The sequence below is a fragment of the Fomitiporia mediterranea genome (genome assembly GCF_000271605.1).
Source record: "Fomitiporia mediterranea MF3/22 unplaced genomic scaffold FOMMEscaffold_1, whole genome shotgun sequence".
NCBI classification, from domain to species: domain Eukaryota; kingdom Fungi; phylum Basidiomycota; class Agaricomycetes; order Hymenochaetales; family Hymenochaetaceae; genus Fomitiporia; species Fomitiporia mediterranea.
Window position 1 is genome coordinate 1,589,528 of NW_006760386.1, and position 25,276 is coordinate 1,614,803.

Consider the following 25,276-nt stretch of genomic DNA (forward strand, 5'->3'; position numbering starts at 1 on the left):
CTTTTAATCCCAACGGGAAGACTTGAGGATTCTGTCCGTGAGGTAGCGTTGAGTACGAATAGAAACAATAATTTGGATTTGGAGTCTCGAGGACTTCTCACATTGCCATATATAGTAATGCTATACAGCACGTCACGCCTAACAACTTGTCACATCCTCACTGCGTTTGATATCCTTGCCTCTGTCTGTCAACACTAGGAAATTCAACAAAAAGGCTGATTAGTATAAGATGGTGTGTGGTGGTAGTTACTGCTGCAGGCTTCGCTGTTGATTCACTCTGTTATTTCCGTTCAGGCTGACACAGATGTGACTGACCCGACCGTCGCTGCCGAGCTCAAGAAGAGGAGGACGTTCCGCACGTTCTCATACCGCGGTGTTGAGCTTGATAAGCTGTTAGATATGAAGAATGAAGACGTGCGTATTTGCATATCTATTCTTTCAGTTCATGTCAACTAACGATGTTCTACAGTTTGTGGAGGTACAGGATTTGCACCAGTCATTGATTGATATCGTTGCCAAGCTTAGTTGTTCAACTATCTAGCTCGTCCATGCGCGTGCACGACGCCGGTTCCAGCGTGGGCTGAAGAAGCGGCCCATGGGTCTTATCAAAAAATTGCGGAAAGCCAAGAAGGCCGCACCGCCGAACGAGAAGCCCGCTGTCGTGAAGACACACCTTCGTGACATGATTATTGTGCCGGAAATGATTGGTTCGGTCGTTGGTATTTACAACGGGAAGGTTTTCAACTCTGTTGAAATCAAACCTGAAATGACTGGGCACTATCTTGCGGAGTTCTCATGTTCGTATAAGCCCGTAAAGCACGGTCGTCCGGGTGTACGTTTTCCCTTCATTTTATTGCAATCGAACTGCTGCTCATTTCTGATGAATAGATTGGGGCCACTCACTGTAAGCTAACCCACTTGTTTCCTTCTTTATCTTTTGCTGATAGTTTTCACCATGTGTTTACCGCATTTAGCATCTCGCTTGTGGGTACTCTCTCCACTTTGCTATGGCAAACGTGATTTTACTGATCGTTCCTGGCAGCATTCCTCTGAAATAAACCCTACATATACACGATGTCCCTTCCTTATGCATGTCATTTACATTTCTTCCCACGAAAAATCAGTCATGCATATATGTATCGAATCTAGCGCCTATGTTCGAGAAATTTGCTTGTGAATGCTCCACGACGCGTACGCGTGTAGCCGCGTAGATTTGGCTTGATTTAGTGTATTTGCAATGATTTAGCTACCGACGGCTGACAAGGCTGACGGCCATCTTGTGAGATCTGGGAGATCCGAAGGGCCGTCCCAAAAAGTCCAGCCATGGAGTGGATTGGAGGGCTAGGGGAATTGGTTCCGAGAGGGGTTGGGAGCCCGAGTGTGGCATTTTAGTGCGAGTGAATCTGATCAGAAAAGATGTGGGAGAAAGGAGAGCATTTGGAGCTCCGAAGAGTCGAGTATGTTGGGTGGCAACCGTTTCAGCTTGAAGCGGGATGTTCCATCAGGCAAATGGGAGATGTCCGACGGTGTACGGACGTCGTGGCCAATGAGCTGCGCCAGACAAAGGTCGCGATAAGTGTCGCTACAGTACCGTAATTCCGCCATGCTTCGCGAGCATTTCTCATTTCTATTTCTTTGCGGAGCAACCCACACGTAAGGATGACACCAGCCCCCGTTCATAGGCCAGCCTGGCTGCAACGGGATCGAACGGGGATCTTGCAGGCAACTCGTGACCGGGATGGGTCGACGAGCTTGACGGCGGTCGTCCTGCTACACCTGCAGGGACCCACGGCTCGTTCGCGTCGACCTGCGGACGAATATTCGAGGACGACGCGAGCCAAGAGGAGATAGATCCGATCGTTCGCGCATTTTTCTAGGTGGATGATTGCGCGACGGCGAACTTGAATAGATCGGCGACTGCTAGAGTTTGGGCATCTCTGAACCCTATGCGACTGTAATTCAATTCATCTCTGCTTCGCCAAGCCGTCGCCGCCGGATGTCTCGAAGAGATCAATGTCCGTCCCGCGTAATAATAATAATAAGTGACCCATGCGTCACACTTTTAAGTAAGTAGTAATGCGGCACCTCGTGCAGGCAGCAGCAGTCTACGCGCTTGCATTAATATATTTAATATCGATACTGCAAACAGCGTTCATCCTCGTGCTGTGGCAAACTTTATGCACCACTTGAGGGTTAGTGCCGTGGTAGCGTGACTGTGTGCTGCATTTTGCTGCAAAGATAGGCTGGGGAGGGAAACCTAAAAGACCCGTATGGTTTTGTGCGGGGAACTTGACGGGATATGCGGACGGATGAAAATCAGGTGGAAAAATGAAATAAATAAATGAAGAATTGTCACAAGGCACGCTTTCGGCATGGGCAATGCCGACCGACTCTCGCGGAAAATGAAAATAAATTGCCAGATTTCGTACGGAATTGCTATGAGCTAACCGTCTCTTGAGCTTCCGCTGCCATGTTGTCCTGCCCTCCAGCTCTCTTCTAGTTCTGATATCTATTTCTTCCCTTTGTCTTCTTGCTCCTCGCTTTGTCCTTCAGGACCCCCTTTGACCCCCCCGTGCATATGGACAGACCTCCTGCTGCCCCCGAGCAGAGTCAAGGTCACTCGCGAACGCCTCGCAATCCAAATGACCTAAAGTATGTCGAGTCTTCGGATACACAGTCCGCACGCCCTCCAGTCTTTAAGGGTCAAAAGCGCAAGCGCCTTGTAAAGGTAGTAGTAATGTATTGAATGCTATCGCTTCAATATTGATTCACTAACTCCAATCTTGTTTCACGTCTCTAGGCTTGCGACCCTTGTCATAAAAGCAAGCGGCGCTGTGATGGGACTGGTAAGATAGCTCCGCTCCCTTCGCTGACTCTGGTTTGGATCGACACTAAACCTCCGATCTTCAGCACCTTGTAGTAACTGGTGAATAACTTTCTTTATTCAAGACAAGCAAGAAGTTCCCCGTCGCTCATGAATACTCAATGGGGACAGCTATTATGCATCCAAGGACTGCACCTATACCGACTCTACCGGGAGAGCTGTACCTGCGCCTAATGCGTTGCGACCGGACATCATTCTCGGCCAGACCAGCGCAATAGCTCACAGCCCCACGAGCATTAATATATCAGCGCTGGAAACGCCCTCGGGCTCATACCCAAACCCCAAATCTCTCCATTCTCGGCCGGAGATTCAGCAGCCCGAACCGCCACTGACAGTCGGTGTTAATGTACAAGGACCATCGATTCTCACTGCAGGAGGCTCCTTCGAGAGTACAGTCCATCATTTGCATGGCAGCGCTTCTCGGCCTCGAAGTGATCTTCGCCTTGACCTGCCGCACAGTCATCATCTACCACGCAAGCGCCTAAAAAATGGTGCGGAAAGCCCAGCTGGACGGGCCACATTCAGCTCACAACTTCTGGTCCCGCCCAGAGCTACTGGTCCTGACGACCTGTGCTTGATTAATGCAGAGAGCTCTGTATACAGACACGCAAACGGGACGCTTCTACATACCAGCTTGCATAAACATATCACTCATGAGCTCGTTAGTCGTAAGTCAATTTTTTTTCAACCTTCACGACGCCCGCATATGAGGCCCACGATACCGGTCGATAATTTGTACACCTTCAGCGCCCTCTTTGCGAGTCATTGTCAGTGTTCCGTGCACAGCGCATGATGGTTGCTGACTACTCCCGTTTATGTTTAATGATGGAAGCACTGATACATCTCATTTTATTTTCTTCTGTCTCTACATTTCGCCTGCCTTCGCGGATCGAACAACGCCAAACCGCTGACGTGTTCTCTTTCATCATAGTCTTTTTCGCCCATTGCCACCCACACCGCCTAATCATTCATTCCACCTCCTTCCACACGGATCTGTGTCATGGTCGTGTCCCTCCTTATCTACTACATGCCATATGTGCAGTTGCAGCACCACTATCCCGGAAGCCCCTCGTGCGAACGACACCTGTCCGAGAATCTGGACAGAAGTTTGCAGACGCTGCTCTTGCAGCACTATTTGACGCAGAGGGACAGTTAGTGGAGACATCGTTGGAAGCTGCTCAGGCGCTTGTTTTGATACAAACCTATATTTGCTACAAGGAAAATAACTTGCAGCGTGACTTACGGCTATATGGTGAGTCGTTTGTTTCAAGAGCACTGGTCTCGATTTGCCTATAACTTGGCGATTGTTAGAAATAGCACTTCGCGTACTCCATTCCTTGCATACGGTTGACACGAGTCATCCCTCTGTCGAATCTACGACAGTCTCTCTGAATGAGCAGTTTGCGCGCAACGTCCAGCGAGAGTGTTCGCAACGCACATTTTGGCTGGTACATTTGGTTGAACTCCTGGGAGCAGTGTTTACTCGGCGCCCAACAATGTATAATGAAGATGATCTAGCAGGAGTCCGCCTACCTTGTGATGAAGCGAGCTTCGAGTTAGCACTCCAAGTTCCATCTGGTGGGTCGTCACGTTCGAGCAAAGTCTATATCGCGTCCCCTAATGAATGATCAGATCAAGCAGAATATCTGGACTCCCCGGCTTTGAAAACGGAGAATACATCAGAATTTGGACATATACTCCGTATTGCCACTATTCTTCATGACATCGAACGTAATAACACAAGATGTAAGTTGTTTCTTGCTATTCAATTGTTGGAGATTTTCTCATACTCTCGGAACGGCTCGAGTAGCCCCAGACCCGCAGACAGTATTGAGCTGCGAGCAGCGGCTTGAGGTACCTTTGTCTCGATAATCTTTCCCCGCTATCTTCTGATCAGTGGTGTTTCTATCAAATTATCTGCTTCTCCTGTACCGCGTGACCGATCCGCTACCCCTATAATTCGCGACTGCATGGCGGTTTGCATTCGTGCCTCTGGTGGCGCTCTTTGTGCCATAAGCAATGGGTTACCAGTCTTGCGGACCACCTGAAGTACAGTTCCGATAACCTTCAAGCACAGCTTTCGCTTTGGGAAACGGGTTCCAACGCCGGCACATGGTGCTATTGCTTCATGCACATTCTGCATGCGTGTGCCGTCTTGGCTCTCAGCAGCGTGAGTTTCCCGCTTGTTCGGCATTGTCCACACTCCTGCCTATCATGGCGTTCACCTGGCGGCCCATCCGCTTCATTGGATTACACGATCTTTTAATTTCATTCAGAGTCAAATTATCTAACGGATGGCAACGTAGGTCCGAGGACGCCTTGGTCAACCCCGTTGCCGCGATCATGAAAGTGCAGTTGCGGCGTTTCCCACTATAATTGAGGCTCTGGGACCTCGGGCACGAAACAGCATTTTGAGTACGTTCATTATCCCGCCTTCTCCATTTGTGTTCCAAAAATAAGACGGCTAAAAATACATCAAAACCTGAAGTGGGGAGCGTGCTTTGGGTGCAATACTGCGGCCCGCACGCAGCCACTTTCAACAACTCGGGCGCCGATCCTATGGATAGCTCAGTCAATATAGGTCCACAGGCCCGTGAGGACCGTGCAGCTGCGGGTGCATCTGTGTCGGACTTGCTTCCGAAGTTGGACCTGTGGGTGAAAGAGTGGGAAGAATTCTGGGGCCCAGCGTCTAAGCACGGGAACGGTGACGCTCATGAAGCAGGTTTCGGGGAACGACGTCCGGTATTCCAACACAGCCATCCTACAACCGCGTCCGACTCTGGCTCGAACATCTCTGCTGTAGAGGCACGACCAACGTCGGGTAGTATTTCGACGTGGAGCGTCCCAGACGTTGTCATCGACCCGGTTCTGTGTTCGAACGAAGAGCAAAGTTCCGCTTCTGCTCCGCAAGCATCACCAGCTCTTTCGTCCACTTCAACGTTGCGTGGACGTGATCATCCACCCCTTCCGTCGCTTAAGTCCAGCGGCCTTCTCGACGTGCTTCCGGACGAGCCTCTAGGGAGTCGTTCATCGGGGTCGTCTACTCCTGTTAAACCGCCAACACATTGGCCGCTAAGCGCCTCCGGCTCTCCTCGTCCACCACTGTTGTCACCTGGCCTACATCCTTCCGGCGGGTCAGGTACATCTGGGAGTACCCCGGTATCTCCTCAGCTCCATTCACCGAGCTTCCAAGTCTCGCACACCCATCAAGGTCGATTACAAGGTCCGGGGTTCTATCAATCTAGTAGTCCACAGCCAAGTCTAGAGATCGTCGCACCTTTTTCACCATACCAAGAAACGGAAACTGCGTCCTCACGGTCAATCCCAGGTCTCCACGAAGCCTCATAATAAGATTCATATATCGACCATGTTTCACTAAAAAGTTCTATCATCTTCGCCAGTCGGTTGTATGTTCGCTTTGAATGGCAATGACGAACCGGCGGAGAGCTATTGACAGATTTCCATAGCGTAATGTTCCGAGTTCTCCTGAGTGCTTTGCTAATTTTATGGTAAAATCATCTCCGTTTAACGCATTGTTTTCCCGTGCACCTATTTTCGCTCCCGCAAATTCTCCTGCCTTTCGACATCTTTCTTTGTGAATATTTCGCGACCTCCCGGCGCATCCTTCTAATGCATATCCAGTTTATTCTAGCGTCGTTTTACTGTAGCTGTAGTTGCATAGCGTGTCAATGTATAATCGGCATATGCCGCTCATTTTCCCTTCTGGCCGCGGGATACATATTAACTTTAGCGTGTAGACTTCAGGCAACACGAGGCTCGTCGTCCGGGGTCGGTGTCGGAATCGGAATAAAAGTATATGGACCAGTGGACATCTTTCCAATTCAGGGATGCGGGAAGAAGGCGTCTAAATAAATAGATCCTGGCTGCGTCGATCTTTGATTGCCGTCCTCGGCGGCTCCGTTAGGCACAGTGGCGATGCAAAGAGTATTCATCACGTGAAGGCATTCTCACGAGCTGGTCTCACAGAGTATACAGGCGGGCAGTCGTCGTGATCTATTCAGCTCAATCACATCCATGACTATTACCGCACTTCCTTCTCCAGACGATGTAAAAACTCCGAAAAACTATAAAGAGCATTTCAAAGTATATTGGCTGTGCTTACTAAGATGTTTTTCTGGATCTTTATTGAATTTGTGACCTTAGACGCGCAAAACCGTCGTCACAAAGTTTGTCGAGTACGTCCATCCAAGATAGAAATCAGGAAGACACAATTGAATATCGCATTATAGCCCATGCGAGGAGGCGTCACGCGCTTCAATGGAATGCTTGAACCGAGGAAATTACGATAAACGGAAATGTAAAGCCTTCTTTGATGCTTATAACGACTGCAAGAAAGCTTGGGTGAGCGCTTCTGAGACCAAGCCAAAATTTTCCCCTTTGTTTATGCTTATACAATTCTCTAGATAGAAAGGCGGAGGGAAGATGGCCTTAGGGGGCGAGACAATAAAATTGATATAAAGACATGATTTGCTGTCATTGACGGATGAGTATATTATTGTACTCTTTGCATGTAAAGAATATGAATGGGTTCAATTAGGCTCCAGCCGCGATAATTACGCGGGACAGTCGGATGTTTCGAGGCAATATGTTCGTTGATACGAGATCTTGAGGAGCACATTCACTCTGGTATGACCGTGTGCGAGTAAGAATCTTCGTGACGCAATAGATTGACTGGCCGCCGGGCAGCCTCGGTTTTGAGCTGATGTAACTACCGAGATCATCGCCAATGACGTTGTGCAGTCTGATATCCAGCCAACCGGCGACTGCTTTCACGGTTGATTAAAGTCCTGAAACACACCAGTCTACTTTCGCGGAAGACCAGGAGGAAAGAGAGGCGCTTGGGGACTTTTCTTCCCATGTCTAACAAATATTGGAAGCTAGTGACCATACATCTGAGACTAGAACTCATTTATCATCGCATCCGTGCCCTTTTTCAAGCCATTCTCCTGGGTTGTTTCTCATCATGATTGCATGGAGTAGCGTTATACCATTTTTGGTTATTGAACTAAGGGACACATATTACCGGATATGCTGATATAGAAGACATGTCGTTACGTGCGCCTGTTGCAAGGGTCAAGGTCGAGAACTCCGCTACGTCTGGAAGAGGAAACTTATGGCCCACCGGGTGACTTCGTTTCTGGAGCTGATACGGAAAAACACAAATTTTCTTTCGGCGAATAGACGTATTCAGTAACTTTATGGTACCTGGGCCGTACATCTTTGTCTCTGGTTCTAACGCTTCCTCAGGAGTATTACTGTATATCTGTGCGCGGAAGCTGGACGCCACAAAGAGGTACATCGCCTCCGGACTTACAAAGCGTGAAATCTTAATGTACGGCAAAGTGGCCCCAGAGTTTTTCCGCTGCATTGCGCCAAACTCAGAGTATCCACATTGCCGCATTGCTCTTCGCGAAGCTTTCTGCTTGTGGGTAACGGAACATTTACTGGGCCGACGGATGTCTGATTCTTTACTTGACATCCGTGGGCCACAAATCGCAATATTCCCGTATGTGTGAACGCCAAATCTCCGTTTCTTCGGAATCTTACGATACATTAGATGCATGCGAGAGTAATTCAGGGATGGTATCGTTTGAAAAGATCGCAGATGAGAACACCATAGACGTTCAATCTATCTCATATCTCCCCTCAGGCGTCAAGTTTTAAGGAAGGAATGGGCGCCGATTTATGAAGAATACTAATACGTATTTCACATCCTGAAGAGAGAAGCACGGTAGCGAGATCTATGAGGTGAGTATCTACTATCGTGGTTGGCAGTTAGAATGCATCTAAAGCCAGTGCAAGATGTCATTCTCAGATTGAACTGTATGAAATATGGTTGATAAGATGTCAAACACGTATATGAACACCCGTAAAATTCATGTTTTAAAGACATGATTTTCTATTCGACTTGTTTCACTCGCGTGCTTGGAATCATCCCAGCAGAGTTCTTCCGGATACGAAACCATTAGTGGCGTCGGAAGCATATCTGTGGTCGCTGAATCGATTCTTCCCGCGGATGCTGAATCTGCAGCGGAGATCTGAGTACATCTTGGAAGACAACCTGCGGTATCTCCGTTTAATTTGAGCGGACCTGTTAACCTTCCCTTCACTGGCTTCATGGTTCCTCTTTTGCACCTAACTCCTTGTGGTTTGCCTTCTGTATGACCTTGCGTGTGGTAGCTGGTATTGTACTCAGTCACAGGTGCTCTTTGTCTAAGATCCACTATGCTCTGCGATTTCCGCCCAGATCCTGTTCTACGGGTGGCAGGCAAGGTATTGCTGATAGTATGTTGTCATACTTTCAACATATTGTAGACAGAAGTCGTACCGTCGATCTGTCTGTGCTCTACTTGCAAGCAATTGTGAAATAACATAAAAACAGCACAATTGGTCCAGAGTAATCTCACTAATATTACTACCATTTGATTTTATCCTTATTAGGATACTGGTCGAAAAGTTATTCAAGACGTAATTTCGCGAGTAATATCGACTCAAGGATATAAATAACTTATAATAATATAAAGAGAATTGATGGTTAAATTTATGACGACAAAAGAAAGCAACACAATTGCCTAAATTGGTATTTCCTGGGCATAAACAAGTATAAGTTGAGACAAATAACCGTGGTTGTCTATTTCTGTCTATTGCAAATTGCCGTAAGGTCAATCGGATATTGTTATTTGCGGATGTGCACTGGATATCGTCTTAGACAATAGCAATCGCACTACTATTACAGCAATGCTGTGGGATTTGCTTGTATTAGTAGAGCGAGAGAACCAGACGATCACTTCGAGCTCTTGACGCGAAAGCTGGCAATCTACCCCCTTGGACTTCCTCATGACTCTTCTTGAATCAGTACGAGTGCCTACCACTCTTCTGTGGACCGTCGCACTTGGCTCATGTCGATCCATCAATTCACAGAATAATACAAAGCCAGGCTAAACATAAGCACGAGTCGATCCGCGAAGAACAGCATCCGCACATGAAAGCCGCGTTAATCACGCGGTTCTGCGCAACCAAGCACTTGGCCCAAAGTCCCGCGGACCAAGTGCTTCGTCGACGATCTTCATCATAGCAATGACCTTCTCGTCCTCAAGGCTTTTCCCGACAACTTGGATGCCGACAGGTAACCCGGCCATCTTTACCGGGTCGTAAGGAGCGTTTCGCTTACGATAGAGTTCGTCTTCTAGGATGCGTGAACCGCTACCTTTCTCGGGATTATGTGCCCAATCTGCGGTGAGTGCGTCTAACTTCGGGTCGACTCGGGTAACGGGGACTATGCCGACTGGGCTATCTATGATGTTGTAAAGGATCGTGCCCGCAGCAAGTGGCGACAGTGTGGTCGTTGCACTAAAAGATGATCAGCGAAATACAAAATCAAACAACACATGGCGGAACTCACCCATGCGGAAGAGCAGGCACAGCTTGAGTGGGAGCGATTATCCCATCAAACTTGAAGTTCTCCCATACCTAATAGCCGTTTAAAGCCAACAGTCCGTTAGCTTGGGACAGAACTGACGCTGGTAACACGGTGTTTTCGGATGTAACCGTTATCGCACCTGCTCATACCAGCGCTTTCGCAATTCTGTGCGCTTAGCAACTGTATCAAAGAACTCCTTGGTACTCTTTACCCTTGAAGACTCTAGACACGACGCGAAGACCTCGTCATGCAAAAACGTTCTGGCAACCCATGCGGCAATAGCTCGAACAAAACCTGTCAAAAGAAACACGGTTCGGCAAAAATGTTGACTTCTTGAAGATTGCAAGACGTACCGGGGAGCGACGGACCTAAGGTTACGAGGAATAAACTGCTTTCCTAGGCGATTAGATGCCCATTAGCTCGTGCATCTCGGGCATCTTGAGCAGATTACCTTGGGGTCAGGTCCGAGATGTTCTAAAAGGCCCTTGTAGCCGTCCGCGGAAGTGAGCGCCGCAAAAAGGTACATAGCCTCCCGGGCTGTCAAAAGGACGATTATTCAGTCTGTGGTAGAAGCTTCAGAGATTTTCCGCACCCAACGTCGGCTGAAACTCGATGCATTCGTGACCTGCTTTTCGAAGTGCCTCCACGGCTTCCATAACTGCTCGACTGCATGCCGGTGAGGCCTTTACGAATAGGTCTTTGCAGTACAATTTAATATCAACGGGATTGACCATAATGAAACTCACCGGATGTATAATAGCCGAACCGGAGTTTCTTAGGCAGGATTGGCTCATGATACGGCAATGACGGTAGTGGCTCAAAGCTCGGACGGGACGCTCCAAACAGAACACGGCTTGCAAGCTCGACGTCTTCCACTGACCTAATTACCTTAGCTCAAATAAAAGATATGGTAGTCTATTCGAGGCCACTGTACCTTGCCATTGGCCCGATGACTGTTGTGATAGCTTCAAAACCAGGGACAGGACCTGTGAAAGGAATAAAGCTCGTATTTGGCTTCAATCGCAATTGACTGTGCAGGTACTTCTCGCGCCGTCACAAGATAATCTACCAGCACTAGTCTTCAAAGAATATACTCCGCAGTATGATGTGGGTATCCGCAGGCTTCCGCCGACATCCGAGCCAAGGCCGAGTGCAGACCCACTTTGCGCGAGGAGAGCAGCCTCTCCACCCGAGCTGCCTCCACTGGTGTGTGCTGCATCGATGCTCCACGGGTTTGTTGTCCGCCCGAAAAGGGGATTCGAACACTCGAAAGACAGCATGGTCTGGGGGACATTCGTCTTCGCGATAATCACTGCGCCACATTCGCGAAAGACTTTTACGGCGTGAGCGTCGGTGACTGAAGGATTGTTCGCCCATCGTGTGTAACCAATCGACGCGTCATAGCCTGTGATATCAACTATTTTTAAAGTTAGAGGCTGGATTTTTTTTCTCTTTTATGCAAGGTAGTGACGCGTACATTGGTCCTTGACGCTTACGGGCAAACCGTGAAGGGGACCGCGTAATCGCTTCGTTGACGCATATTCGGTATCCAACGCCTTGGCTTCATCTAAAGCTTGCTCAAATAAGACTACAAAATCAGACACGAGAATATAATTAATGAGTTTACGACGTAATGGGGCACTGCACGTGTAACGTACTTTCTGTCAAGCAATTGGTCGCTTCATGAGCGCGTATGGCTTGACGAATGTATGCCGACACGACCACTAAAGCAGTCCACTCGCCAGCTTCAATGTGTTTGACGATTTCCGCAGCTTTATTCAACCAGGTGAATACGAAAGACGCGATTTACGCAGTAACATCAAACACACCGGTTGCTGCGAGATATTCACTGTCGTTCTGAGTAGAAGTCCCTTCTGCATCGAGGCGTTTGCTCGACCTTGCTATTGCCTCAGCTCGCGCTGCTTGTTTTTGCTTGGAGACTTCCTTGCAGGACGGCATTGTGTACGTTCTTAAGCCCGATGGACAGTGGGCAAGTTGCGCACACAACGCAGCAAACACTGAAACAGGAGTTATACTAGTACTAAAATAGTTAAATTTCTGCACGTGAATAGAAAATCATGCTGCAATTCGAAAGCGTACTTTTCAACAAACGTAAGCAGATGGGTTGCCCAGTCAATACATGCGTGCTATTAGATGGTGCTAAGAAAGCTACTAATACGCTGGCAAGGGTGGAGGTGCTTCCGGTTGCGGTGCGAAAACTAGATTGAGAGGCGGAGTCGTCTGACTGTCCTCGCTCAAGAGAGTAGCAATAATGGAACGACCAGCGAATGATCGCCCAGCAAGACTCTTCAAAGCGTCTGCTGCCGCGTCTGGGTCGTAGAACTTCACGTAAACACGTCCGACGCCTGCGGCCTCATCTTGGCGCTGAGCGTCCATGTGTGCCTGCTGGCCACTTTCTCCTGGCGCCCAGCGTGACTTATCCTTCTTCACGGGTCGTGGAACGCGCAGATCCTCCACCCGACCAAAGTTGTTGCATTCTTCTTTAATGTCCTCGAGAATATCTTCGTATTCCTGGTCGTCCACTAAGTCGTCTGGCGTCACCATATTCAGCATTAGTAGGATGCGTGCAGACGAGTTAGACATATCGCCGGCGGGAAGGATAGGCTTTGGAATCTCGGGAAATTGGTCATAAGGGATATTGGGGATGCCAGGCTGCCCGGGCTTAGCACCAATGGAGGCACGTTGAACGACAAGGTGTCGATCGCCTAATTCCATGCCGTTCAATCCCTGGCATGCTACGTCCGTAACCTCTGGATCAACGTATTCGAAGAATGCAAAACCCTTCCCGAGCAGAAAAAGAAGTAAGTGAATCGTTCACATGGAAAAGGTAGAGAAGGTAAGAACCTTGGATGGGCCATTCCCATTCTCCCGGACAAGATTGAATGCTTTCAGCTCTCCGAAGCTCTTTAATAGTTCTTGTACCTGCTCTTCATTTAGATACGTCGGCAAACCACCGACGAAAATTTTGTTGGCAGAGTCAGGTACGTTTGTGGAGACGACACCAGGGACGTGAACGTTGGATGGAGCAGATAAATCCACGCCTCCGTAGTCCTTCGGTCGTCGGATCTTCAAAGGCCCGTTGAGGAAAATAATTCCATCAAATGCCATGGCTGCCGTCGCATCCTCGGCGCTGCGGAACTGTTTGACAAGAAAAGCAAGTTGAATTACCATTTACGAAAGGAATAGGAGAGAAAAGTGACGAACCTCTATGAAGGCGTAACTCTTTTCGTAATTACACTGGACAGCGAGGACAGGATCACCGGCGCTACTTGTTCCAATATTCATCTCCTTCATCTTTGAATTGAAGAAGTCTGCTAGATTTGTCTCGTTGATCTCAGGAGTAATGCTGCCAATGTAGAGACGACGAGATTGGCGGGACAGGTTAGGGTTTATACCCGTACCCATACCCATACCAAATGTATTCACTGGCATCGGCGGTGGAAGACCAGGGGCACTCAGAATGGGTGGAACCTGCGTACGGTTCGCACCCGGCAAATTGAACAAGCCTGCGTGATGGTTTAACTTCAGGAGGTGACATTTGAATCTGTAGACATACCAGTCTGCTTGGCTTGCATTGCCGTATACTGTTCGTAGCCTGGTGCGTGAACATCCCAACCGGAAGCTTTCCGTTTTCTCTGTGAAAGAGGGATCGTTCCTTCTGGGATTGGTGAGTCGCGTTCAGCACTTGCACCTCTTTCCCGACCGCGGCCGCCTCTCCGGCCGGGAGGGCCATCATCACGTTCACGCCGAGGAGGGCGTCCTCCGTGGTCTTCTTCTCGTCCACCTCGGTGCCTGTCTTCATCATGCCTACGAGGCGGTCTCTCGTCGTAGTCTCTACGATCCCGTCGACGGTCATCTCTTCTCGAACTGTACCGGTCACCATCCCGATCTCCTCTTCCACCCTTGTCTCCCCTCTCATCATATCTTGAAGAGCGATAGCGCTCTTCGCGGCTCCTGTAGCTGCGTTCTAGAACAACATGTAAGTAAACAACACAAGCAAAGCTAATACTGGTGCAGTTGCGCGGACATCAAACGGATGAATGGCCAACGGTCGATCGGAAAACTCAGTTTTTCGGAGTGATGACATTTCTGCTAGCTAGCTGGAGGAGGAGAAGAAAAGCATGGTGCAGGATAGGGAAGGAAGAGAGGACGTGCACCATGAGCGTCATCGTCTTCAACACAGAAAAAATAAAGGACAAAACCCGAGAAATTCACAGTTGGGTGACAACATTGACACTATGTCACTTGGCGCTATTCCTCTGCAAAACTAAGCTGAAGAAATTTAAGAGACAGGCTCACCGTAGTCATCAGCCATTTTGTATGTTTGCAATGTATGGAGTAGACTGCACACAGACTTTGCGTAGTCACAAAATGGTAGGTCACGTTGATCATCGGAGTTTGAAATTTGTTGTCGGTTATGTATTCATCAATTTAAGAGACGGAGACAAATATCCTTGATGCCTTACGGATGCAGTAGTCGCTTTGTAGTGCACTACAATTCAGAGTATGGGCTCTGCTGTCAGTCTTGTTCAGCGCAACTGGAAGGTTGATTTTATTTAAGTTTTACCAGACCATATAGCACATACTTACAACATTGAAAACCTTAATCCCCATAATCCTCTAGGTACAGAACCCTCCGGAAGCTGCGAAGCTCAACAAAGGGGTGCTCCGCTGTGGGATCCTAGGGGCAGCAAGAATCGCTCCATCTGCATTGATCTTACCTGCGAAGAGCCACCCCGAGATCACGATTCACGCTGTTGCATCTAGGGATAAGACAAAGGCCGAATTGTTTGGTAAGAAATATGGTATTCCAAAAGTCTTTTTCGGTGCCACAGCCTACCAAGGTCGGTATTGTCACAGAGTGTGCATACATGTCAACTAGAACATCAGTTTAGATATGCTGGATGACCCAGAGATCGACGTTGTATACAACCCAGTTGGTATCAATCCGTCAACGCAACTCTCTTCCCAAGTGACGATCTGTTTCAGTTACCAAATGGACTACACTTTGAATGGACATTGAAAGCATTGAAGGCGGGAAAGCATGTACTGCTCGAGAAACCTAGTACCAATACAGAAGAAGATACGAGATTTCTGTTTGACTATGCGGAGAAGAAGGGGCTTGTTCTTCTGGAGGCATTTCACCCTCGGTGAGTAATTTGCGTTGTGAAATCCAACTCAAAATAAATCTATAATAATGACAATTGAAGCTTTCATCCGTGCATAAATCGCATCAAGGAGATAATCAAAAGCGGAGAACTGGGCAAGCTCAAGAGTATTACCTGTACTCTTTGGCTTCCCTGGCAGGCCGCGAAAATGATGTTTAACGATGACGATATTCGTTTTAAAATCGAGCTTGGCGGAGGCGCCCTCATGGACATGGGCTGTAAGACAATGCGCAAAATTGGGGCGCAGCACACTTATTCGCATTTTGCCCTCAGGCTATCCACTGGCTATGTCGCGCTATATTACGGATGCCGAACCTTTGGACGTGATATCAGTACAAGCCGAATTATTCCCCAATCCGAAAGATGACCCGTCCAAACGCAACATCGACATTGGTACCACTGCATTGCTTTCATTCCCTAATGATGTCACCGCATCCATTGCGTGCCACTGCCGTCAGCCTGGATGGGGTCCATTCGGGCTTCTTCCGAGCATACCCGGAGTTATATGCAAAGCAGAGTGCGAGGGCGGTACAGTTGAGACAAACAACTATGCTGGACCGCATATGTATCACTATATCACCGTCGTGCCTAAGGGAGATCAAGGAAAGAAGCGCGTTGAAAAGGCATATACATTCCCAGATGGCTTCGGAGAGCCTTGGTGGAGCACGTAAGTATCGACAGTGCGATAATATATGCAACAGAAAATTAATACTGAAATTCGTCTTGGACATATAGCTACCGGTATCAGCTTGAATTCTTTGTTGACAAGGTCAAGGGTCGGCAGCCACGATTATGGATGGATGGCAATGATTCTACGTTAAATATGAGATGGATCGAGAGGATATATGAAAAGGTAATTATGCCTTGAAAAGTCATAAACAACTCGGAGCTGAAATTGTCATTAGACTGGACTGGGAAGTCGACCCAAGTCAGACTTTAATCTATCGGAATGATGTTTTTCGACGAGATAGCCGTTGAGTCCGGGACGCTTTATTTATTATACTATACATCCTAACACATCTCTAAAACCCCGGAAAGACGGTGAACAACAAATCAATTTGTACAGCAGACTTAGCCTGAGTCAGAAGCAGGACAGGAAGGCAAAATGTGCACTATCTGCATCGTTGTCTTCAACATGAAAAGAATCAAACAAACAAATACGGTTGGTGAGGCCGCTTGTTCACGATGGTGTGATTGAGTGTTTTCTGGGTAATGAAGACCGTGTGTGAAACAAAGGAGGTACATTACTCAAACCTAAGCCATGAAAAGATGTGGGAAAGGCTATCATCCTATGCCATACGGTTACAAACACTGAAACATCTGTTCATGACAAAAGGGTACTACCAAATCATCACGTTGATCATCGGAGTTTAAATCCTGTTACACCGATATATACTCGGCTGTTTGTACGTCGGCTTCGTAGTAATCCTTCCTCCTTTCAGACAACGACACAGTTGTAATTGCTTTGCAGCGCCCCATACATCTGAGCATGGGTTCTGCAGTTAGTACTGCTCAGCGCAATTGGAAGGTTATTATAGTTTAATTTCTATCAAACTATACGACATCGTGTAAAGTCGATGCTTATAACTTAATCATTTCAATCCTCTAGGTTCGAAATCCGCCAGAAGCCGCGAAGCTCAATGAAGGGGTTCTTCGTTGCGGAATCCTAGGAGCCGCAAGGATTGCACCATCTGGGATAATCTTCCCTGCAAAAAGCCATCCCGAGATAACGGTTCTTGCAGTTGCCACCAGGGATAAAACTAAAGCCGAAACATTTGCTAAGAAATATGGAATTCCGAAAGCTTTTTCTGGTCCCACAGGCTATCAAGGTCAGTATTCTCGTAAATTTTGTGTGAATTTTTACCAGAACATATGTGTAGATCTACTAGACGATCCAGACATCGACATGGTGTACAATCCAGTTAGTATTAATCCGCGTATAAATAACTTCTTACGATGGTGATCTGTTTTCTTAGTTACCAAATGGACTACACTACGAGTGGACACTGAAGGCGTTAAAGGCGGGAAAGCACGTACTCCTCGAGAAGCCTAGCACAAATACAGAAGAAGAAACGAAATTTCTATTTGACTATGCGGCAAAGAAGGGACTTGTTCTTCTAGAGGCGTTCCACTCGCGGTAAGCAGGAGTCATTGACTAGGTTGGAATAAATTTATATAAACGCCCTTGTAGCTTTCATCCGGGTATAAATCGCATCAAGGAGATAATCGAGAGCGGTGAACTGGGAAAACTCAAGAGTGTATCTGCAACGCTTAATGTTCCCTGGCAGATGCACTTATTCAACGACGATGATATTCGTTTCAAACTCGAGCTCGGTGGAGGTGAACTTATGGACATGGGCTGTAAGATAACATGCAAGATGAGAGATCGAAATACTCACTTATATTTTACCCACAGGCTACACGCTGGCCATGGTACGCTATCTTACGGACTCCGAACCCTCCGACGTGATATCGGCGGAGGCTGAGCTTCTTCCAAATCCGAACGACGACCCGTCCAGGCGTAATATCGACATCGGTACCACTGCGTTGCTTTCATTCCCTAATGATGTCACCGCATCCATTGCGTGCCACTGCCGTCAAAGTGGATGGGGACCATTTGGGCTTCTTCCGCGCATACCCGGAGTTGTATGCAAAGCAGAGTGCGAGAGCGGTACAGTTGAGATAAACAACTACGTTTCACCACATATTCATCATTCTATCACTGTTATGCCGAAGGGAAAGGAAGGAAAGAAGCGCACCGAAGAGGCCTTTACGTTCCCGGATGGCTTTGGGGAGTATTGGTGGAGCAGGTAAGTTCTGACAATTCATTACTTATGCGACAGAGATATAATATTGATATCTGTCGTGAACAAATAGCTACCGATATCAACTTGAATTCTTTGTTGACAAGATCAAGGGTCGGCAGCCACGATTATGGATGGATGGTAGTGATTCTACGTTGAACATGAGATGGATTGAGAAGATCTATGAGAAAGTAAGTCTGCCTTGAGTCATGATGAACGGATTATATCTGAGATTATCGTTAGACTGGACTTGGAAGTCGGCCCAAGTCGAAATTTAGTTTAACGGAATGATATTTTCGGGTAAGGCAGTCACTAGACTTTGGTATTTACAATCATAAAATCAATTATTTAATGAACAATTCGCGTACCGAGAAACATAAAGTCGTGTAGTCCTTCCCTCAGTTCTCATATATGATGCCAGGTTAGGAGAGCAGGAGCACTGAGCTACAGAGGTTTCAGGTCGGCAATAAACTTTTCTGTCAATGAGACTAAGGAAAAGGTCCTAGCTTAATCAAAGCATAACAATTGAGGTATGACAGCAGAGTGATTAGTCAAGGTGACAGTCGAAGGAGAGCATCCAAAATTGCTGTAGAAACAGATAAGCAATTAGTGCATGGCAGCAGGAGACGTGCTTAAAAAGCCATGAAAGGTATGGTTGGGTTGCGCTGCCTATTATCTTCGACACTTACAATATGTTAGATGCAGAGAAATATATTAGAATATTAGACACGAAGACAATCTACTCTTCGTCCTTTACTGGCTCTTCATTCTTGCTTTCGGTCGTTACTCCATATTTCGCCGGGTCAGTGCCATGATGGGGGTGGTTGACGAGGTTGAACCTGTTGAAGCGATGGAGGTCAATAATACAAATCTTAACAAATCGATGGGCAATTACAAGGGGAATGCATCTAACAGAATCTGATCAGAACGTCTGATGATTTGTATAGAAAATAAATCACTTACGAAGCTTGAGCTGAGAGTAGGCAGAGTTGTTGTGAGCGACACCTTGTACCCAAGCGGGTTGATCAGATTCGCCGTAGAGCGGTTTGCCTTCCCTTGCTCGTTGGGAAAGCTCTGCAAGGTCCCTCTCTTCTTCACGCTTGTTCTCAGACCATCCCCAGAAGCGGACTAAGCACAAAGACAAATAGCCATATCAAGGAGGCCAAAGCAGAATATTGTGAGTACTGAATCTGCAGTGTTATAAGCGTGTTTAGACGCACAGCTTGAGCGTTGGTACGCCAACATGAAGCCGCCCAAAAAGCCAAGGAAACCCCCCAAGCGCAAGCTCGTCCTTAAGCGCAGGTGCGATGGGTCAGCCATGTCTAAACACATGCGTGTCAGTCAAAGGCCCGTGCAAAGCAGAACATAGAAAGCGTACCCCAGAAGTACAATGCAGCAGGAAAGGCCGCTGTCCCAGCAGCGATCGTTGCATAGTCGGACGGGCGGAAATAACGAACAACACGAAAAGCGTGAGGATCGCTGTCAATGAGCGGGTAGGGCGTTGTTACTGCCCTCTGCGGCATGTTGGTTGTTTTGTTGGTGAGCTCGACGTTGGCGACATTGTACTCGACTGGTCAAGCCGTTTGTATCCCGGAATGGGCGATTACATAATAATCATTTTCTTTCTCGTTGTAACCTTAATATTACATAAAAGGCTTGCATTTGCAAGCGTGGCTAGTGGCTGCCTGTAAAACACTGCAGATTCATAAGGCCTGCCTGGTCCTCTTCCCATTGTCTCCCCTTCTTCTTCACCATCAACCACCTCCCTACAAGCTCTCCCTCACCGGCGCAACGATGAGCGTGCTGAGGAGCCTTTCGGGAATCCGAAGAGAACGCCGCGACGTAAATTCTCTCCCCTACAGCCAGACGGGACGTCCTTCAACACCTCACAAAACTCAACAGGTTAGAATTTGCCTCCGCTTGTTCTATAGCTTCTTATCCTTCCCCCCAGCAGGGCTCATCGTGGATATTGCCTAAAATTCAAGGCTTGTTCTCTATGGTCGGTTTCGGTGCCAAACCAGAGGACGAACCTACAGAAGACGAATCCGATGCCAATATCCACCAGGTATGCCTGCACTCAGCATTTGAGAGCCTCCCTGCACACTGACATATGCTATCCATAGGACGATGAGGCAGAGCAACTTGAGGAAATTCCGTTGGCGGGCGCAAGTACCGAACCTACCCACTTTGCAGATAACTTGCCCCCGAAGGCATTCACTGCCTCAGGTCCTCCGCCACGACGGGCCGCAAGCCACGTTGCGTCGGTATCTAATCTACCTTCACCATCATCCGATAACCTCGCCTTCGCCTCGAGTGGTACCTCTCTTCTTGATTGGGCCAAACAAAAACTGGACAGGCAGACTCCTATGAACGAAATGGAAGTCATGGGGCTGAAGTCGTTCGCTGAAAGACTAAAAGAACGTAAGTATCGTTTTCCTTGCTCGCGAGGCCACCAGTTTAATAATTTTGTACGCAGGCACGCATGAACCAGAAGATCTGTGTTTCGGCTCGTACAATTCTATTGTGGAATGGGCGAGGCAAAAAATGAAGACTCGCTCTGCACTAAATGAAATGGAAGTCATGGGACTTCAGTCATTTGTAGAGAATCAGAGAGAACGTAAGTAATACTTTTGGCCCGCAATTTGAATAGTCAAGTAACCTCGATTGCAGGCACGTATGAACCAGAAAAGCTACGGTTTGGCTCGCACGAATCTGCAACACCAACGCCTTCACCAGTCGATGCCGCTGCCTCCGCTTCTTTCACCTCTTCGATGTCTCTCCCAACGTTCACAAACAATGCTTCAGCGAATCGCTCTGCAAGTGCACCAAGACGGATGCTCAGGAAGGATCCTAATGGGTCGATAGTCTGGAGGGGCGGAGGAAGAGCACGTAGCACACCAGCGCAAAGTCGCCGCCGGCCTGCTCCGGAGACACCTAAACCTGATACATCTAAACGTCGCAAACTTTATGAGGAGCCAAGCGGACAGTCTGGCATGTCTACGTCTCAAAGCGCACCCGCCTCTAGATTGAACGGTGCTGGTCCTTCTACACCTAGACTTCCTCGTGCTGGTATCGTCCGAGCTCATGCTGCTCCTTATGTATCGTCTCCGTTACGCAATGTTGTGAATGGCTCACCACCCGCATCGCCACCTAGCAAGATGCGTGCTTCTCCGTCGACCTCAAGTATAAATGGGAGCGTGGGTGCCAGTTCGAGCGCGAACCAGACTTTCTCAGCGAGCTTCTTATCCGAAGTAATTGAGAAAGTGACACCACCACCCAAGCAACCAGACGTTGCAAATCCGTATCAGACAGCTGCTCCCGTCAAACCCGTATATAAACCCATGGAGAAGAAGCGCATGTCTGAGAGGAGGGGAAGATCGAGGATTTTCGAAGACAAAGAGGTCACTAGATCGGATGAGGTAGAAAAGAAAGCACCGAGTATAAGGGATGAAATCGAGGCGTCCGTTCCGAAGGGTTATACACGCAGTAGACCTCCACCTGGTTTCAATAAATCAAAGGCGGCAAACGCGTCTGCGTCCCAGAGTACGAGTAAACCTATTATTGAAGAACTCGTTGATGATGCACCGCCGGCAAAGAAGCCACGAACAGTCATGGTAGAGGAAGTATCCGACGAGGAAGATATTCTTTCTGGAACGGCGTCTTATGTGAGGCCAACAGAGGTGGTTGAACCGCAAGAACCTCCATCTGTTCCTGTCCGTACTCCACCTACTACCGTACCCAGCAATCACTTCGGACCGTCGAAGGCATCCGCACTAGGTCCCGGAAATTCTAACCTACCAAAAGAGCCCTCAAAGTTGCGCACGTCATTCCTTCCAGATGATGACGAGAATGAAACGCCTAAAGAATCCGGGACGTCAGCACCATCGGAGACCTCTAGCATGACAACTCCGAGTGCTCCTCTCAGCGAAATCCAGGAGAAGAGGGACCCGAAGGAAATTGCCCTGTCACTGCCTTTGTCGGAGCTCCCCACTTTCGTCTTTCATACTTCTCGGGTACCAGCTGTCGTTGACCATGTGGAAGTTCGTGAAGCCGTAAAAGCCCTACCTCTTTCTGCGCTCCCGACCTTTGACTTTTCGAAAGCGAAGGTAACCAGTACTGCAGGACCTTCTAATCCAGCCCCGGCCGTAAAACCATTCGACTTTGCTGCAGCAGGTCTGAAGAGTAGTGCTCCTTCCGGCGGTGACTGGCGATGCTCAAGCTGCATGCTACAAAACCCTGTTTCTGCACTTGAGAAGTGCACAATCTGTGAAACACCTCGTCCCGGAGCGGGAAACGCAACGAAGCCGCCGACGACGTCTGCGGGCTCTTCGTCCGCTTCTGCTCCATCTTCTGCCCCAGTGAAAGCCTTTGATTTCGCTGCAGCCGGGATGAAGGCGCCTTCAGCGCCTTCTGGTGGTACCTGGGAATGCTCGAGCTGCATGTTGAAGAACCCTCCGACTGCTCTTGAGAAGTGCACGATCTGCGAAACTCCACGACCTGGTGCAAAGCCAGGCGCTAGTGCACCCGCTCCGAAAGCAATGCCTCCTCCGACAACTACCGTCCCGAAGGCCTTTGATTGGGCTGCGGCAGGGATGGCTCCCAAGTCAACGAGCGGTGGTGGTGATACTTGGACGTGTGGAACCTGCATGCTCAGTAATCCAGCGTCTGCGACTGAAAAATGTACAATTTGTGAAGCACCACGGTAGTTCGCCATGGTCGATGGACGACACCACGACTGTTATTTCCCGGTTATTGTTCTCCCTGTTTTCTCTTTCGGTTCCCGCGATACCAAGCACGCATATTTACCTTCTGTACTTACATTTTACTTTCTCAACGCTGTGTCATTTTCTTTTCTTTTCTTTCTCTCTCGCTTTCTCACTTTTGCTGAATCTCATACAATGTATTATAAAGTGTTGTACACGTAGTCGTCTTCTAGAAATGCTATAAGGGGCGACTTGCGATGGGTCATAAAAGAAACACCTGTGTGCGAAAACTGGACAGCAGAACCGACACAATAAAACAGACCAGACCGAAAAGATACAGAAATTAAGATGCCTCGAGGACGCTTAAGGCGATTTGATGTTGGTAAAGTCCAATCGACGAGCAACAGAACGTGTTTCCGCATCTGTAATCGAGGCCTTACGTTTCAGTCGGCTGGTATTAGGTGCACTCGCCTTTACGGCCAGGCCAGGAGCGTTTTGGTCCACGTTGCCGTCAACTTCTTCTAGTGGACGTGGAGCAAGCTGGTTGGCGGTCTTCGGAAGTTTGGAGGGATGCGTAGAGTAGGGAGGTGCGAAGAAGTATGGATGGTTGAGTGCGTCTTTACATGAGATACGTTTACGTGGTTCGTAGACAAGGCATCGACTGAGGAGGTTCAACGCTTCGGGAGTTGCAGCTGTAAAGAGATCCCGCAGTGCTGGTTTAGGGAACTGGCCCACTGTTACGTAGTCAGGCAGTTTTGTATGACCCTAACGAGAGGAATGAGGTTTAGCAGAGTCCTTAGGAGCTATTTTAGAGGTAGAAGAATGGGGTACAAACCGGCCATTCATCTTCCGTCGGCGTCCCAAGCGCTCGAAAGATAGTTTTCAGCTGGTCCATGTCGCTTTCACCCGGTAGGTAAGGTATTCGAAGCATAAGCTCGGCGAAAATACATCCAACGGACCAAATGTCAACGCCAGTACCATAATAGCGACAGCCAAATAGCAACTCTGGTGGTCGATACCATCTAGGGTACATTTCAGAACAACTTGGGACTTGAATGCCAGGTCTGGCCTCACCGCGTGATGACTTGACAAGTCATTTTGTACCCTGGGTCTGCAAAGTCTCTAGCTAGACCGAAATCGGCTATTTTTAGTTGACCATCTGATGCAATGAGCAAGTTGTTGGGTTTTAAGTCCTGAGTACAGCTATCAGCGTTAGACAATAGTTCATGTCTTGATTAACATACACGGTGCAGAATCCAGTTCCTATGACAGAACTCTAGACCTCGGAAAGTCATTGCTAACCAGCTCTTGATATCCGCTGGTAGGAACACGATGGACCGGTCCTTGATAATGAGCTCTAGGTCCGCATCCAGGAATTCCAGGACAAGGTTAAGATTAGTTTTAGAGGAGAACACGTCGAAAAGCTGTTAGAGCAGCCTCGGTTAATGCGAGAAGACAGCAACGCAAGGCTTGGGTACGCACTGCGATGACATTCTGATGCTGCAGCTCCTTCAAATATTTCACCTCCCGAACAGCGGACATGTCGAGACCATCCTTGAATTGCCCGACCTTGATTTTCTTGATGGCGACTTTTCGTCCAGAGTCTGCGTCATGCCCTATGGAACGTACATGTTCTCAGCAACCCGAAAAACGAAATACAAAATTCGACTTACCTCGATACACAACGGCATAGGTACCCTCTCCAACCTTCTGATCCTTAATCCTAATACAAATACATGAGCATGATACCGCAGAGACAAATGTGTGGGCTGACCATTTCCTTTGTCGAGCAGCATTAGCTTTTTCAACAGCATCCATCTTGTCGGTGCCACCGTGCAGCAAGTACAATTAGCCACGAGTTCTCTTCGGATTATTGCTTCAAATGAAGAGCATGGACAAGAAGTGCGTTGTTGGTCTTGTCAAGAAAATCCCTGTGATAAACTCCCGGCACCAGGATCTTGTTCGTATTTCCCGCACAAGGTGTAGTTAGGCACTTAGACCAGTTTTATGATACGCGAAGGAAACAAGAGATAGATACAACGCGTGGTGAGCGTTTGTTGAGGCCGCCTCTCTACTGAGCGGCACCACGGCATGTCCTTCCATATACGGATTTCTATAATTGGGCATGTGATAATTATTTTCGATGACTTTTCTACAATTCAAGACGAAGACTACCCTGTAAACTTATGCATAAACTTATCATTGTAAAGAGCATGTTTCATGGGATCCTGTTAACCTCTTAAAGATGGACAATC

At 48.1% G+C, this 25,276-nt stretch overlaps 10 protein-coding genes across 10 annotated transcripts; 6 read left to right on the forward strand and 4 right to left on the reverse strand.

Moving 5' to 3' along the window:
- Window positions 1-303: 303 nt before the first annotated feature.
- Window positions 304-913, forward strand: FOMMEDRAFT_71630 (ribosomal protein S19; the record flags this gene model as incomplete). The annotated part of the gene is made up of 3 exons (XM_007261515.1): window positions 304-414; window positions 470-478; window positions 542-913. Coding segments are annotated over 3 exons (492 nt in total), but the record flags the coding sequence as incomplete, so codon positions are not given.
- A 450-nt stretch (window positions 914-1,363) lies between these two features.
- FOMMEDRAFT_164552 (uncharacterized protein) lies at window positions 1,364-2,472 on the reverse strand (the record flags this gene model as incomplete). The annotated part of the gene is made up of 3 exons (XM_007261516.1): window positions 1,364-1,551; window positions 1,652-1,873; window positions 2,449-2,472. 3 exons carry the CDS (start codon window positions 2,470-2,472, stop codon window positions 1,408-1,410), a joined length of 390 nt encoding a protein of 129 aa, XP_007261578.1. The 3' UTR covers window positions 1,364-1,407.
- Window positions 2,473-2,578: 106 nt separating this feature from the next.
- FOMMEDRAFT_164553 (uncharacterized protein) lies at window positions 2,579-6,441 on the forward strand (the record flags this gene model as incomplete). The annotated part of the gene is made up of 11 exons (XM_007261517.1): window positions 2,579-2,722; window positions 2,801-2,846; window positions 2,911-2,926; window positions 2,996-3,552; window positions 3,816-4,136; window positions 4,196-4,462; window positions 4,517-4,630; window positions 4,695-4,738; window positions 4,902-5,054; window positions 5,191-5,299; window positions 5,373-6,441. The coding sequence occupies 11 exons, from the start codon at window positions 2,579-2,581 to the stop codon at window positions 6,230-6,232; spliced, it is 2,631 nt and encodes an 876-aa protein (XP_007261579.1). The 3' UTR covers window positions 6,233-6,441.
- A 478-nt stretch (window positions 6,442-6,919) lies between these two features.
- Window positions 6,920-7,371, forward strand: FOMMEDRAFT_150168 (uncharacterized protein; the record flags this gene model as incomplete). Its single annotated transcript, XM_007261518.1, has 4 exons — window positions 6,920-6,988; window positions 7,049-7,080; window positions 7,135-7,246; window positions 7,309-7,371. The coding sequence occupies 4 exons, from the start codon at window positions 6,920-6,922 to the stop codon at window positions 7,369-7,371; spliced, it is 276 nt and encodes a 91-aa protein (XP_007261580.1).
- A 2,185-nt stretch (window positions 7,372-9,556) lies between these two features.
- On the reverse strand, window positions 9,557-14,314 carry FOMMEDRAFT_115997 (amidase signature enzyme). The gene is made up of 16 exons (XM_007261519.1): window positions 13,903-14,314; window positions 13,551-13,852; window positions 13,191-13,484; window positions 12,426-13,127; window positions 12,155-12,366; window positions 11,984-12,097; window positions 11,803-11,913; window positions 11,368-11,742; window positions 11,260-11,311; window positions 11,072-11,205; window positions 10,918-11,022; window positions 10,777-10,862; window positions 10,679-10,721; window positions 10,465-10,619; window positions 10,308-10,375; window positions 9,557-10,255 (listed from the first exon to the last, which is right to left on the reverse strand). Exons 5-16 carry the CDS (start codon window positions 12,282-12,284, stop codon window positions 9,904-9,906), a joined length of 1,725 nt encoding a protein of 574 aa, XP_007261581.1. The 5' UTR covers window positions 12,285-12,366; window positions 12,426-13,127; window positions 13,191-13,484; window positions 13,551-13,852; window positions 13,903-14,314; the 3' UTR covers window positions 9,557-9,903.
- Window positions 14,315-14,822: 508 nt separating this feature from the next.
- FOMMEDRAFT_116000 (NAD-binding protein) lies at window positions 14,823-16,577 on the forward strand. Its single transcript, XM_007261520.1, has 8 exons — window positions 14,823-14,891; window positions 14,971-15,190; window positions 15,242-15,282; window positions 15,336-15,496; window positions 15,557-15,732; window positions 15,788-16,181; window positions 16,250-16,367; window positions 16,420-16,577. Exons 1-8 carry the CDS (start codon window positions 14,853-14,855, stop codon window positions 16,465-16,467), a joined length of 1,197 nt encoding a protein of 398 aa, XP_007261582.1. The 5' UTR covers window positions 14,823-14,852; the 3' UTR covers window positions 16,468-16,577.
- A 414-nt stretch (window positions 16,578-16,991) lies between these two features.
- On the forward strand, window positions 16,992-18,609 carry FOMMEDRAFT_164557 (NAD-binding protein; the record flags this gene model as incomplete). The annotated part of the gene is made up of 8 exons (XM_007261521.1): window positions 16,992-17,042; window positions 17,124-17,343; window positions 17,395-17,435; window positions 17,491-17,651; window positions 17,706-17,875; window positions 17,931-18,324; window positions 18,392-18,509; window positions 18,562-18,609. The coding sequence occupies exons 1-8, from the start codon at window positions 17,004-17,006 to the stop codon at window positions 18,607-18,609; spliced, it is 1,191 nt and encodes a 396-aa protein (XP_007261583.1). The 5' UTR covers window positions 16,992-17,003.
- Window positions 18,610-18,977: 368 nt separating this feature from the next.
- FOMMEDRAFT_143955 (uncharacterized protein) lies at window positions 18,978-19,864 on the reverse strand. Its single transcript, XM_007261522.1, has 5 exons — window positions 19,697-19,864; window positions 19,539-19,640; window positions 19,282-19,446; window positions 19,214-19,226; window positions 18,978-19,157 (listed from the first exon to the last, which is right to left on the reverse strand). The coding sequence occupies exons 1-5, from the start codon at window positions 19,839-19,841 to the stop codon at window positions 19,058-19,060; spliced, it is 525 nt and encodes a 174-aa protein (XP_007261584.1). The 5' UTR covers window positions 19,842-19,864; the 3' UTR covers window positions 18,978-19,057.
- Window positions 19,865-20,101: 237 nt separating this feature from the next.
- On the forward strand, window positions 20,102-23,150 carry FOMMEDRAFT_137886 (uncharacterized protein). The gene is made up of 5 exons (XM_007261523.1): window positions 20,102-20,220; window positions 20,270-20,383; window positions 20,442-20,739; window positions 20,795-20,935; window positions 20,989-23,150. Exons 1-5 carry the CDS (start codon window positions 20,113-20,115, stop codon window positions 23,022-23,024), a joined length of 2,697 nt encoding a protein of 898 aa, XP_007261585.1. The 5' UTR covers window positions 20,102-20,112; the 3' UTR covers window positions 23,025-23,150.
- Window positions 23,151-23,384: 234 nt separating this feature from the next.
- Window positions 23,385-24,875, reverse strand: FOMMEDRAFT_101004 (Pkinase-domain-containing protein; the record flags this gene model as incomplete). The annotated part of the gene is made up of 7 exons (XM_007261524.1): window positions 24,796-24,875; window positions 24,695-24,744; window positions 24,504-24,637; window positions 24,266-24,445; window positions 24,096-24,214; window positions 23,857-24,043; window positions 23,385-23,786 (listed from the first exon to the last, which is right to left on the reverse strand). The coding sequence occupies exons 1-7, from the start codon at window positions 24,837-24,839 to the stop codon at window positions 23,385-23,387; spliced, it is 1,116 nt and encodes a 371-aa protein (XP_007261586.1). The 5' UTR covers window positions 24,840-24,875.
- Window positions 24,876-25,276: the final 401 nt, after the last annotated feature.

What these genes read in the sequence shown, in the direction of transcription:
- FOMMEDRAFT_137886 (XM_007261523.1), top strand. Translation starts at nt 20,113, where the DNA reads ATGAGCGTGCTGAGGAGCCTTTCGGGAATCCGAAGAGAACGCCGCGAC. An exon ending in CACCTCACAAAACTCAACAG is followed by an intron (nt 20,221 to 20,269) that starts GTTAGAATTTGC and finishes CCTTCCCCCCAG; the next exon opens with CAGGGCTCATCGTGGATATT. An exon ending in CCGATGCCAATATCCACCAG is followed by an intron (nt 20,384 to 20,441) that starts GTATGCCTGCAC and finishes TGCTATCCATAG; the next exon opens with GACGATGAGGCAGAGCAACT.
- FOMMEDRAFT_116000 (XM_007261520.1), top strand. Translation starts at nt 14,853, where the DNA reads ATGGGCTCTGCTGTCAGTCTTGTTCAGCGCAACTGGAAG. An exon ending in TCGACGTTGTATACAACCCA is followed by an intron (nt 15,283 to 15,335) that starts GTTGGTATCAAT and finishes GATCTGTTTCAG; the next exon opens with TTACCAAATGGACTACACTT. An exon ending in CTGGAGGCATTTCACCCTCG is followed by an intron (nt 15,497 to 15,556) that starts GTGAGTAATTTG and finishes TGACAATTGAAG; the next exon opens with CTTTCATCCGTGCATAAATC.
- FOMMEDRAFT_115997 (XM_007261519.1), bottom strand. Translation starts at nt 12,284, where the DNA reads ATGCCGTCCTGCAAGGAAGTCTCCAAGCAAAAACAAGCAGCGCGAGCT. An exon ending in GTTCGGCTATTATACATCCG is followed by an intron (nt 11,023 to 11,071) that starts GTGAGTTTCATT and finishes TGTACTGCAAAG; the next exon opens with ACCTATTCGTAAAGGCCTCA. An exon ending in GAAAGCGCTGGTATGAGCAG is followed by an intron (nt 10,376 to 10,464) that starts GTGCGATAACGG and finishes AACGGCTATTAG; the next exon opens with GTATGGGAGAACTTCAAGTT.
- FOMMEDRAFT_143955 (XM_007261522.1), bottom strand. Translation starts at nt 19,841, where the DNA reads ATGCCGCAGAGGGCAGTAACAACGCCCTACCCGCTCATTGACAGCGAT. An exon ending in TGCTGCATTGTACTTCTGGG is followed by an intron (nt 19,641 to 19,696) that starts GTACGCTTTCTA and finishes GCATGTGTTTAG; the next exon opens with ACATGGCTGACCCATCGCAC. An exon ending in GGCGTACCAACGCTCAAGCT is followed by an intron (nt 19,447 to 19,538) that starts GTGCGTCTAAAC and finishes CTTTGTGCTTAG; the next exon opens with TCCGCTTCTGGGGATGGTCT.